Source organism: Paramisgurnus dabryanus, chromosome 12 (assembly GCF_030506205.2).
Source record: "Paramisgurnus dabryanus chromosome 12, PD_genome_1.1, whole genome shotgun sequence".
In the NCBI taxonomy this organism is placed as follows: domain Eukaryota; kingdom Metazoa; phylum Chordata; class Actinopteri; order Cypriniformes; family Cobitidae; genus Paramisgurnus; species Paramisgurnus dabryanus.
In genome coordinates, this window is record NC_133348.1 from 29,318,496 (window position 1) to 29,331,209 (window position 12,714).

Sequence of the window (12,714 nt, forward strand, 5' to 3'; positions counted from 1 at the left end):
CTTTTTTTTTTTTTTGCGTACCGTTACACCGTCACGTGTCTTTATGGGATCTTTATGGTATGTGTGTGAATGCACGCACAGATTCCGGAAAATCATTGGCAGTGTGAATGAACCAAAAATCGAACGATCCCGGACAAATCCCAGTTGCATTTTCCGTAAAAAGGGTTATAGTGTCACATTAACTTAACAGCTCATCAATCTTGTTACTCCATCACATTAACATGTTATCACGAGAGTGAAGCTAAAGTAAGAGCTTAAGTGAATCTCCTGAAGAGCTCCAGACATATGGAGAGATTAAGTCTGAAACTCACATATTTGGCTGAGCCCAGATAAAAGAGCAGGTTATCAGCAGCCACAGTCTTGACATGGAGAATAATGGTGTTGTAAGGGCCTTTCTTGATCTCTGGACGATAGGTACGGATACAGTCTCCACCGGACGACACAGACACCTTAATCTAAAGTTCAAATGTAAATAAAACATGAAACCAGAGAGTACAGACATTGCATACCTGATGTCTTCTCTTCTGGCAAATAAAGTTCATGTGTGTTATACTCACAGAGTTTGCCTGTTTGCGAGCTTGGTTAATGAGTTCCTTTATCTGTGAGATGTTTTTCTTTAGGTTGTCTTGAAGTTCCTGAATTGGCTTTACTTTCTCCAGCAATCGATCTGCCTCTTTCTCAAGATCTTTCACTTTGGAACCTGCAGCATGAACTACAAACCCACACAAACACACAGAGGAGAGACTATCACAAACATCAAGACTTTTGATAGATGATGGAATAATGACAAGAAAACATGCTTGACAGCAAAGCCACCAGAAATGGAGAAAAAAATTCAACGACAAAAGAGAAGTGGCAGATGGGGAAAAAGCGACGTGTTATATATCTGTCATTTGCAGCGTAGGAAGCGAAAGACACGAAGCTGTTATTATAAATGGAGAAAATGACAGTTTCCATTGGTAATTAGCTAAAGCACTCATTAGGATAACAAGCTTAGCGAAGCTTTCAAAGCCTGTGTTTAATCCTGAAAGAAAAGAGAAATGAATGAGGAGAGGAATCAAAGCATCATGCTAAAGCCTGTGGGAGTATAAAGGTCTTTAAGGGTTAAAATCATTCTGCACAGATGAAAGAATAAATCATGGATACATACTTATTGCTGTCGATGTTGGAAATTAAACAGGGGAAGAAATATGAAATCACGGTTTAGTTGATCATGTAACACAAATATTTCTATTAGGGCAGATGATATGAGAAGGTCGTACTGTTTTTTTCAGGGTCTTTGATGAGGTTGTTGGCTTTCTTGACATCGTCCTCCAGTTTAGTGTAGTTCTGCTTTAAGCCCATCAGATTGAAGTTCAGATCCTTCAGTCGGTTGAGGACATCTATCGCTGTGTCGTTGGCCTTACCAGCCTTATCCTTAGTGGCCTGGATCTTCACCGCCAGATCTAGAGTCATCCACAAAACAAAAAACACCTCAAACATTGTTGCAAAGCTGCGCGTAGGGCTAAAAAACAAGTCTGGATCATATTCAATTGATTTTTTGTCCTCTCATCTCTCATCACTTCAGGTGTTTGCAGTAATACAGTCACACTCACCATCTGGGATGGCTTTGAGCTTCTCCATGGTGTCGTTCAGTCCTCTCTGTAAATCTTTCTTCTTTCTGTCGGCTGCTTTCAGTCTAAACTGAAGAGCTGCAACATTATTTCCATTTTCTGAAAAACAAACAAAACATTTTCATGAGCGTTTCTGTCAAGCTGAAGGTGAGATCAAATTTCATCTGATGTGTGTTTAACCTGTCACATCCCCCTGAAAGTCTTTAGCTTCGTTCAACAGATGATTGCTCTTCTGGACAGATCCTTTGGCCTGATCTTTAAGAGATCCTTTGGGTCCGGAAGTCTATAGACAGAAAATGCATGTAAATATCTTATACACTCAATATCTTATACAAGGATTATTAGGAACACCATACTAATACTGTGTTTCACCCTCTTTCGCCTTCAGAACTGCTTTAATTCTACATGGCATTGATTCAACAAGGTGCTGAAAGCATTCTTAAAAAAATGTTGGCCCATATTAATAGGATAGCATCTTGCAGGTGATGGAGATTTGTGGGATGCACATCCAGGGCACGTAGCTCCCGTTCCACCACATCCCAAAGATGCTCTATTGGGTTGAGATCTGGTGACTGTGAGGGTCATTTTAGTACAGTGAACTCATTTTCATGTTCAAGAAAACCAATTTGAAATGATTCGAGCTTAGTAACATGGTGCATTATACTGGTGGAAGTAGCCATCAGAGGATGAGTACATGGTGGTCATAAAGGGATGGACATGGCCCGAAACAATGCTCAAGTAGGCTGTGGCATTTAACAATACCCAATTGGCACTATGGGCCTAAAGTGTGCCAAGAAAACATCCCCCACACCATTACACCACCACCACCAGCCTGCACAGTGGTAACAAGGCATGATGGATCCATGTTCCCATTCTGTTTACACCAAATTCTGACTCTACCATCTGGATGTCTCAATAGAAATCAAGACTCATCAGACCTGGCAACTCTTTTTCCTATTTGTAGTGGAGTGGAACCCGGTGGGGTCTTCTGCTGTTGTAGCCCATGCGCCTCAAGGTTGTGTGTGTTGTGGCTTCACATATGCTTTGCTGCATACCTCTGTTGTAAGAGTGGTTATTTCAGTCAAAGTTGCTCTTCTATCAGCTTGAATCAGACGGGCCATTCTCCTCTGACCTCTAACATCAACAAGGCATTTTCGCTCACAGGACTGCCGCATACTGGATGTTTTTACCTTTTCACACCATTCTTTGTAAACCCTAGAAATTGTTGTACGTGAAAATCCCAGTAACTGAGCACATGGTGAAATACTCAGACCGGCCCGTCTGGCACCAACAACCATGCCACGCTAAAAATTGCTTAAATCACCTTTCTTTCCCATTCTGACATTCAGTTTGGAGTTCAGGAGATTGTCTTGACCAGGACCACACCACTAAATGCATTGAAGCAACTGCCATGTGATTGGTTGATTAGATAACTGCATTAATGAGAAATTCAACAGGTGTTCCTAATAATCCTTTAGGTGAGTGTATGGTAAAGGGTACAGATAATAGCAGTGATAATGTGTTCCTTAGCTTTTCTTTACCTGCATGACTGAAGGCTGAAGGATGGCTTTTTCCAAAATATAGGAGAGTTGTTTTCTCTATTTTATGTACTGTCTAGTTACAATACTAGTTAAAGGTTATAATATTACTCATGTTGGCTGAATGTATTTATTCTTTACAGTTAACACAAAGATAATATTACATTTAATATTTATATTTGTCATCCATTTTTTCACTTGTACACAGAATAGCAATGTGCTGCGATTAAATCCTCAAGTTTTTATTTTCACAACATTTGTTATTAGAAACATAACTTGGATGTGTGTTTACATTACAGTGGCTTTTAAATGCACAGCACAAGACTGAAATCATGTCTGAGTGTTTTGTAAGAGTTTGAGTTATGTGACTAAATAAAGCGAGAGCTCATTATTAATGCAGCACTGAACTCAGACCCAACACAACACGATGTCCAGGAATATTAACTACTGTACACACTGTGCAACATCCCTGTATACAACAATAATCCTATTTAATATTAATGCCTTGTGTTTTAATGTACCATTGCGTTCATACTACCTTAGCGCCAGTATACTGTCAGTCTAATTTCATGTGAATGATAAAAATTATGACATTTATGAATATGCTGAATAACGAAAAAGCTACTCTCATGTTGTTATTGTAATGCTGTTGGACTTCATCATCTCTAGAGATTTAAGATCAAGACACAGAATGATCATTTCAGCACAGGAAGAAAACTTTGATCTTTCAACAATCAGACATAAATGCATAAGCATGCAGGAGTCAACGTGGGATTTTAATTGTTGTTGTTCAGTGATGAAGGATCAATTTCACAATTTTTTGTATTTTTAGAGGATTGCACTGCATGGGTTTAGGGTTAGGTATTGGTACTGTATGTAGGCTAGAAGTGGTTTGAAACAATGTGTATTAAACCCCATACTTCACAAACTACAGCACTATGTAGACACAGACAGACAGACATACCGTGACAATGCTTATGTGTCCATCAGTGTGTTTGTGTGAATCTTACCAACTGTAAAGCTTCAATACTGTTCTTTTTAGCCTCTTTGGCCACTTTATCAGCCTCATCGATGTATTTCTTGATGTTGGTGTATGCATTGAAGGCAGCTGTGGCGTTGAAGGACAGGTTCTTTGCATCAGCTAGAATACTACAAAAGCAGACACACAATTGAGCTTGAAATATACAGAAAACACCACACACACACACACACACACACACACACACACACACACACACACACACACACACACACACACACACACACACACACACACACACACACACACACACACACACACACACACACACACACACACACACACACACACACACACACACACACACGTGTGCGCGCATGCATGAACACATGAACGTGCACAAATGCACACACACGAACACACACACAAACATGCAGACGCAAATGCACACACACATATGCACACATGTACACTTACATAGGCACACACAAAAACAAAAGGGCAGAAATGCACACACACACAAACCCGCATGTGCATGAATGCCCACACACACAGGCACACATAAACATGGATGGGCACACAAAAATGCACACATGAATGCACACACACCCATATGCACACGCACACATTAGGCACACATACGTACACAAGCGCGCACGCATCCACACACGCACGCATGCACGAAGCACACACGCATGCACACACACGCTGCAGATGTACACACGCACACACGCACATACACACACGCATGCTTACACATACACATGCACACACAGACCTGTCGAGTAGACCAGCAGAGTCATTGAGTTGAGCAGCGTGATCCTCGGCTGTCAGCAGTAGCTCAGGGATCCTGTCATCCATACCTCGACTTAACCTTTTCACCTTAGAGTCCAGTTGATCATGCAGAGGATCCAACTCTTTGGCCATCTCCTCCAGCTCCTGAACCGCACCAACATTAAAAACACTTCTCATTCAGGTCCTCTTCATTTGGGCTTTGGCCATGTATCTTTAAGACCTCTCACATAAACTCAATGTGTCTGAAACATGTGTGCTAACCACTAGGCCACATAATGTATAATGAAAGTGTTAACATGCAAAAAATTGAAATAACTGATGATCAGCATCGGCCAGAAATAAATGTTTGTCTCCTTATTTCCATTCTGACATTTGTATTGTGTCTCCAGTGTGAAACGGACCTCTTTGCCACGGTTGATGTTGTCTGAGAGAGCGTTTGCTTCATCCAGCATCTTCTCTCCGTCTGCCAGAATTCCTCCCGCTTCTTTTTTCTTCTTACCGACAGCCTCCATCTTTCCCTGCTCAGACATATAACACACATTGACATGGGGCGCTTTGTGGGCTGAGTTTGTGTTTATAATCTTGTGCATGTGTGTACCTGTAGGTTGTCCAGTTTTCGTTGGTTACTAGCAGATCGATCGCCTGCATCTCTGGTTCTGTCCTGAGCTTCCCTCAGAAGATCCTGAGCTTCATCCAGTTTTTGTCCGTAATCTCTCATCTTATCACCGACCTCCTTCTTCAGGTCCTCTGTGGTCTGGTGTGGATCTCCAAACAAACGCTTCACTTTAGCAAAAAGAGCCTCTGCGGCCCTGTAAAGACGAAGAGAGATGAGAGAAAGAGTGTTTTATTTCCTCACTTATCTCGGGCTGATGGCAAAAGAAAGTCCCCTGACCGATCTCAGCAACATGCAATGACTAACTATTAAACGGTCAGCTGTGACAAAACGCTTTTTCTCATAAAGAGGATCAAATGTGTAACTGTTCAGTCCAAGAGATTTTACACATTAAAGTCTTCCCAGGTCTTTTATAACTAATAAAATGCTTTTATTTAACACAGTATTAATCACAAATAACATTATAGGCAGAGGTATTGATTTTGCTCATCAAGAAAATGCGTCTTGATTTAAGAATTTTTTGAGATTTTTACAAGACAAAAGTAAGAAAGTCATTTTTTACCATACTTACTGTACACTGCTAATATGACTTTCTTACAAATATCTAAAAAATCTTAAATTAAGATTTTCTTACATCAAAATGCAAAATTAGCAAAGAAAATAAGTCAAAAAGTATATTAAAAATATAAAATTTAAGTGAATTTGTGCTTAAAACTAGCAAAAAAATGTATCTGCCAATGGGGTGAGAAAAAAAAAAGTTTATATTTCCTTAAATACTTAATTTAAGATTTTTTTACCCCATTGGCAGATTATTATTATTATTTATTTGATTGGTTAAAGCACAAATTCACTTAAATTATATATTTTTTGTCTAAAAACTATGCTTATTTTATACATCTTGATTTAAAGGCGTAGTGCACAATGTTTGAAAGCCAATGTTGCTATTTAAAATCAACTAACAAACACGCTCCTTCCCCAATAGAATCTGGACCTTCTTTTGATAGACCCGTCCCACAAATACGCAACCTGGGCAAGGATGTCGATTAGTAGACACGCCCCTTACTGCTGATTGGCTACAAGTGTGTTTTGGTACTCGCCCCGACTCCCTTTTCCAAAGCGTTTTTCAAACATTGTGCACTCCGCCTTTAAGAAATGTTAGATATTTGTACTATAACAAGATAAAAATACAAAGTAAGAAAGTCATTTTTTTGCAGTGTAGATGACCACAACATCACTATAAATAACTATAATCATAAAATTTCGATTTGACTGTATGTGGAGATGAGATAAACAGTTTTCTTTATTCATGCATTAACACAAAGGAAGTATTTCCACTGTGCGCCTCTAGATGTCTCTCTTTGTTTTGTCATAGACGTCCATGCTGAGGATCCATTAGAGAAGTAATTTGATTAGACTAGAATAATATTCCTCCCCCTCCCAACTACAGGCAACTTTTAATTAGTTCATTAAGATTTTACATAAGAAACAGAAACTTTCTTCATTTGAGCTGGGATTTACTGAACCACAAAAGACGCCTGAGAAACGATGAGTTTAACCTGCGAACTTGAATAGCATCCACATGAAATATTTTCCTTACTATTATTTTAATGGCAAGTATGTAGACACCATTGTTCAACCTCTTGTGCGTGTGCATGTGTTTTACCCTTCTTCCTCATCAGCTATGCGTTTCTTGCCGGAGAGCTGACGTTTGCGTAGTTCTGCGAGCATGGCTTGAATTTCTTTATTCATCTCATTGACACTTTTTTCCGGTTCTCCATCCTTTGCACCAAGGGTCGCGTTCAGCTCGTGAGCTTTGTCCCGTAAAGCTGGACAACAAAAGGCACATCATAAATCAGTAAAGTAATGTATATACAACTAGCATTCATTTTGGAGTTATTATTTTGCAGACTCTCACTGGAAAACAAATTAACAAGTGTGACCTTATTATCTCCTTTCTTTCTCACTTCTCTGTCATTTGTGTGTCTTCCTGTAATGTTGATTCATTGTCATGCGGCAGAGTTAATGCTCTCTAATCATATTAAATTAGTCTCAGAGATAAAAAAGCAATAAGTTTAAAAAAGTACAAAATAGACAAAGGAGCAACCTTCTGGTTTAAATAAAAATCATTAAATTGAGATTAAAACGATGCTATAATTGCACGCGTTTTTGCAAGTTCAAACATAAACATTTGACTACACAGAGAGCAGAGCATGATATACCCACCAATCGAGCCGAGCTGAAAATAATGACATAGTAAATTTCAAAGGCATGTAATGTCTTTAGGGTGAACTGAATCATTTGATTCCCACTCGTTTAGTGTGCAAGAGAAGATGAGTCAGTTTAGTGAAGTAAAGAACTCATGAACAGAATGAATAATGAATCTTTTCTACTACACACTCACTAATGTCTGTTTTCACTTCTGTTCTCAGCTTTAAAGAAACTGATTTTGACATATTATTACAAATTAAGGGACTAAAGTACAATATGGTGGAATTAAGTTCCAAACTCATATCTGAGAAAAAAAATGAATTGCTTCTGAATTTATGCTGTTAATCTGTCCGTATTCCATGAGTGAGAACATTTATCTCTGTGTTTGTACATCCCATGTTTAAATACTAATAATAATAATGACACAATCTGCCATAACAGCACCTCTCAAGTATATACTGCATATCCATGATGCGAGGACACGGACATTTTGACTATTTTAATTTAGGCATCACGTATTCTTTCCTAAACCTTTACTAAACATGATCACCTTAACCTCACCTAACCCTCTTTTATAACTCTTTATCTTTATCTCAACCTCCCCTAACTCTACCTCCCCTAAATTCAACATCACACAAACCTCCCCTTACCCTTAATATAAACCAAGCCTCACCTTAGTATCTAACCTTATCTCAACCTCTTCCCTAACCTCAATTAGCCCGCCCCTCAATCTCACCCAGCACTCAGCTCAACTACACCCAACCCTTAATATAACCTAAACTTCACCCATCCCTAACTTATTTCAACGTCTTCCCTAACCTGTCTGTTTCTCAACCTCACCCAACCAGCAACATCACCAAAACTTTACCTTAAACCCTAACTTCACTCAACTCACCTCCCAACCTCAACCAATCCTCAACTGTAACCTCTAACCCATCTCTACCTCTTCTAACTCTTAATATCAGCCAAACTTCACTGCAACCTTTTTTTTAACCTTATTTCAACCTCTCCTGACCTCACACAACCATGTTTGGCCCTCGTCACAACCTCTCCTAACCTCCCTCAACCCTCGACCGTGTTCAGCCCTCGTCTCAACCTCTCCTTAGCTCACCCAACCCTCAACCGCATTCTGCCATCGTCTCAACCTTTCCTAACCTCCCTCAACCCTCGACCGTGTTCGGTCCTCATCTCAACCTCTCCTAACCTCCCTCAACCCTTGACCGTGTTCAGCCCTCGTCTCAACCTCTCCTAACGTCTCTCGACCTTGTTCGGCCCTCGTCTCAACCTCTCCTCCTAACCTTCCTCAACCCTCGACCATGTTCGGCCCTAGTCTCAACCTCTCCTTACCACACCCAACCCTCAACTGCATTCTGCCATCGTCTCAACCTCCCCTAACCTCCCTCAACCCTCGACCGTGTTCGGCCCTCATCTCAACCTCTCCTAACCTCCCTCAACCCTCGATCGTGTTCGGCCCTCGTCTCAACCTTTCCTCCTAACCTCACCCAACCCTCGACCGTCTTCGGCCCTCATTTCAACCTCTCCTAACCTCACCCAACCCTCGACCATGTTCTGCCCTTGTTTCAACCTCTCCTAACCTCACCCAACCCTCGACCATGTTCTGCCCTTGTTTCAACCTCTCCTAACCTCACCCAACCCTCGACCGTGTTCTGCCCTTGTTTCAACCTCTCCTAACCTCACCCAACCCTTGACCATGTTCTGCCATCGTTTCAACCTCTCTTAACCTCACCCAACCCTCAACGGCGGTCTGCCATCGTCTCAACCTCTCCTAACCTCCCTCAACCCTCGACCGTGTTCGGCCCTCATCTCAACCTCTACTTCAAACCTAACCCAACCCTCGACCATCTTCGGCCCTCATTTCAACCTCTCCTTACCTCACCCAACCCTCGACCATGTTCTGCCCTCATCTCAACCTCTCCTAACCTCACCCAACCCTCGACCGTGTTTGGCCCTGGTCCAAACCTCTCCTCCTAACCTCACCCAACCCTCGACCGTGTTTGGCCCTCAACCTCTCCTAACCTCACCCAACCCTCGACCGTGTTCGGCCCTCATCTCAACCTCTCCTAACCTCCCTTAACCCTTGACCGTGTTCGGCCCTCGTCTCAACCTCTCCTAACCTCACCCAACCCTCGACCGTCTTTGGCCCTCATTTCAACCTCTCCTAACCTCACCCAACCCTCGACCATGTTCTGCCCTCATCTCAACCTCTCCTAACCTCACCCAACCCTCGACCGTGTTCGGCCCTCATCTCAACCTATCCTAACCTCCCTCAACCCTCGACGTGTTTGGCCCTCTTCTCAACCTCTCCTCCTAACCTCACCCAACCCTCGACCGTCTTTGGCCCTCATTTCAACCTCTCCTAACCTCACCCAACCCTCGACCGTGTTCGGCCCTCATCTCAACCTATCCTAACCTCCCTCAACCCTCGACCGTGTTTGGCCCTCGTCTCAACCTCTCCTCCTAACCTCACCGAACCCTCGACCATCTTTGGCCCTCATTTTAACCTCTCCTAACCTCACCCAACCCTTGACCGTCTTTGGCCCTCATTTCAACCTCTCCTAACCTCACCCAACCCTCGACCGTGTTCTGCCCTCGCCTCAACCTTTCCTAACCTCACCCAACTTTCGACCATGTTCTGCCTCGTCTTAACCTCTCCTAACCTCACCCAACCCTCAACCACATTCGGCCCTCGTCTCAACCTGCCTGCCTCTCAGCCTCCCCCAACCTGCAACATCACTAAAACTTTACCTTCACGTCCCCTAACTTCACTTAACTCACCTCCCAACCTCAACTGTATCTAACCCATCTCAACCTCTTAATATCAGCCAAACCTCACTACAACCTTTTCTAACCTTATTTCAACCTCTCCTGACCTCACTCAACCCTCAACAATGTTCGGTCCTTGTCTCAACCTCCCCTAACTTCCATCAACACTCAACCGTGTTCGGCCCTAGTCTCAACCTCTCCTAACCTCACTCAACCCTCAATCGTGTTCAACCCTCATATCAACTCTCCTAACCTTACCCAACCCTCAACCGTGTTCAGCCTTCTTCTCAACCTCTCTTAACCTCATTTTACCCTCAACTGTATTCAGCCCTCATCTCTTCTCAGTCTCTCCTAACTACTATTCTAACTAGACATATTAAAGATTAAGTTGCTTCTACCTTCAGCAGCCAGGCGTGTGTTCCTAACGTAGCGCTCCAGGTCCTCTGCCCCTTTACGACTCCTCTCTGCATCTGCGGCTGTTTGCTCACCATCAGCAGATACTTTAGTTGCCTGTATTGAGAAAAACATGAAAATGAAAACGATGTTTTTTTAACAAACCAGAGCTTGCTGTAAATGCACCGTGATAACATTTCACCTGGTCACAAGTCAAACTGACCTCTGCAATACACAAATAATGAAATATAACAAGGAACACTTGTTTTTAAATTTCTGGGGGGGGAACAAAAATAATCAAAATAAGAAGAATTAAAACCTCTTAATTTAAAGGTCAAGGTTGTATGAATAAAAAGACACAGGAAGACAGAAGATATCTTTCTGTTAACAGGCTCTTGAAGTTTTGTTATGTGAAAGACTGCTTCTCTAGCTTTTTAATTTACATTTATCAAGTTTATCAAGGATTTCTATTCAATGATGGTGAAAAGTTTTCCTTAACAAAAATAAGCAGAACTGATGCCGTACTTCAACAACAAACAACCTTATATTCCAGGCTTTCTTTTATGTCCATGAAAAAACCAACAAGGTCATCAGCATACAGAGAAGACTCAGTACTTGCACTGGTTGTAATTAATGCAACAGAACAAAACAGACAGAAAATAACAGACTGACAAAGAATGCCATAAAACAATGTCTCTATTGTTTGTTTGATTTTTTTTGTTAGGGGGAAGAGTTGTAGTGAATGATGGATTTTACTAAGTATACCGCACTAATATAACACTTGCTACTTCAATGCAACTGTTATTCACACTCAACCCCTTTACCCAAAATATTAAACTTTGGCTTTTAAGCTTGCATACAGAATATATAAAGTAACAAAATACAAAAATAAAATAACTGAATACAAAATAACTAAAACAACCACTTTTCTCTCTTCACCATAGCGTGTGAATAACACTGGTAACACTATAAACTACAGTGTTTAGTATGTGTGTGCTCCCTGTTCAGTGTTCAGTATGTGAGTGCTCAGTATGTAAGTGTTCAGTATGTGAGTGTGCAGTATGTAAGTGTTTAGCATGTGAGTGCTTAGTGTTCAGTATGTAAGTGCTCAGTATGTAAGTGCTTACTGTTCAGTGTTCAGTATGTGAGTGCTTAGAGTTCAGTTTGTAAGTGCTCAGTATGTTAGTCCTCACTGCTCAGTGTTCAGTATGTGAATGCTCAATAATTAAGTGTTCAGTATATGAGTGCTCACTGTTCAGTATGTGAGTGCTTAGTGTTCAGTATGTAAGTGTTCAATATGTGAGTGCTCACTGCTCAGTGTTCAGTATGTGAGTGCTCAATAGCTAAGTGTTCAGTATGTGAGTGCTCACTGCTCAGTGTTCAGTATGTAAGTGTTCAGTATGTAAGTGTTCAGTGTTCAGTATGAAAGTGTTCAGTGTTCAGTATGTAAGTGTTCAGTATATAAGTGCTCAGTGTTCAGTATGTAAGTGTTCAGTATGTGAGTGCTCACTGCTTAGTGTTCAGTATGTGAGTGCTCACTGCTCAGTGTTCAATATGTAAGTGCTCAGTGTTCAGTATGTGAGTGCTTAGTGTTCAGTATGTAAGTGTCAGTATCTGAGTGCTCAGTGTTCAGGATCTAAGTGTTCAGTATGTGAGTTGTCAGTATCTAAGTGTTCAGTTCAGTATGTCAGTGCTCAGTGTTCAGTATGTAAATGCTTAGTGTTCAGTATCTAAGTTTTAAGTATCTGAGCGATCACTGCTCAGTTTTTAGCACTTAGTGTTCAGTATATA

General features: G+C 41.3%; 1 protein-coding gene across 5 annotated transcripts in view; it reads right to left on the bottom strand.

Moving 5' to 3' along the window:
* The window catches only part of lama2 (laminin, alpha 2), a 260,335-nt gene that overhangs the window by 30,491 nt on the left and 217,130 nt on the right, over positions 1–12,714 (bottom strand). For all 5 annotated transcript variants that reach the window (XM_065268827.1, XM_065268826.1, XM_065268825.1 and 2 more), the window contains 11 exons: positions 10,929–11,040; positions 7,202–7,364; positions 5,524–5,734; positions 5,327–5,443; positions 4,909–5,069; positions 4,162–4,300; positions 1,794–1,896; positions 1,596–1,712; positions 1,263–1,445; positions 558–712; positions 312–455 (listed from right to left, as the gene is read on the bottom strand). In XM_065268827.1, the coding sequence (XP_065124899.1) occupies positions 312–455; positions 558–712; positions 1,263–1,445; positions 1,596–1,712; positions 1,794–1,896; positions 4,162–4,300; positions 4,909–5,069; positions 5,327–5,443; positions 5,524–5,734; positions 7,202–7,364; positions 10,929–11,040 (1,605 nt within the window). The remainder of the gene's footprint in view (positions 1–311; positions 456–557; positions 713–1,262; positions 1,446–1,595; positions 1,713–1,793; positions 1,897–4,161; positions 4,301–4,908; positions 5,070–5,326; positions 5,444–5,523; positions 5,735–7,201; positions 7,365–10,928; positions 11,041–12,714) is intronic.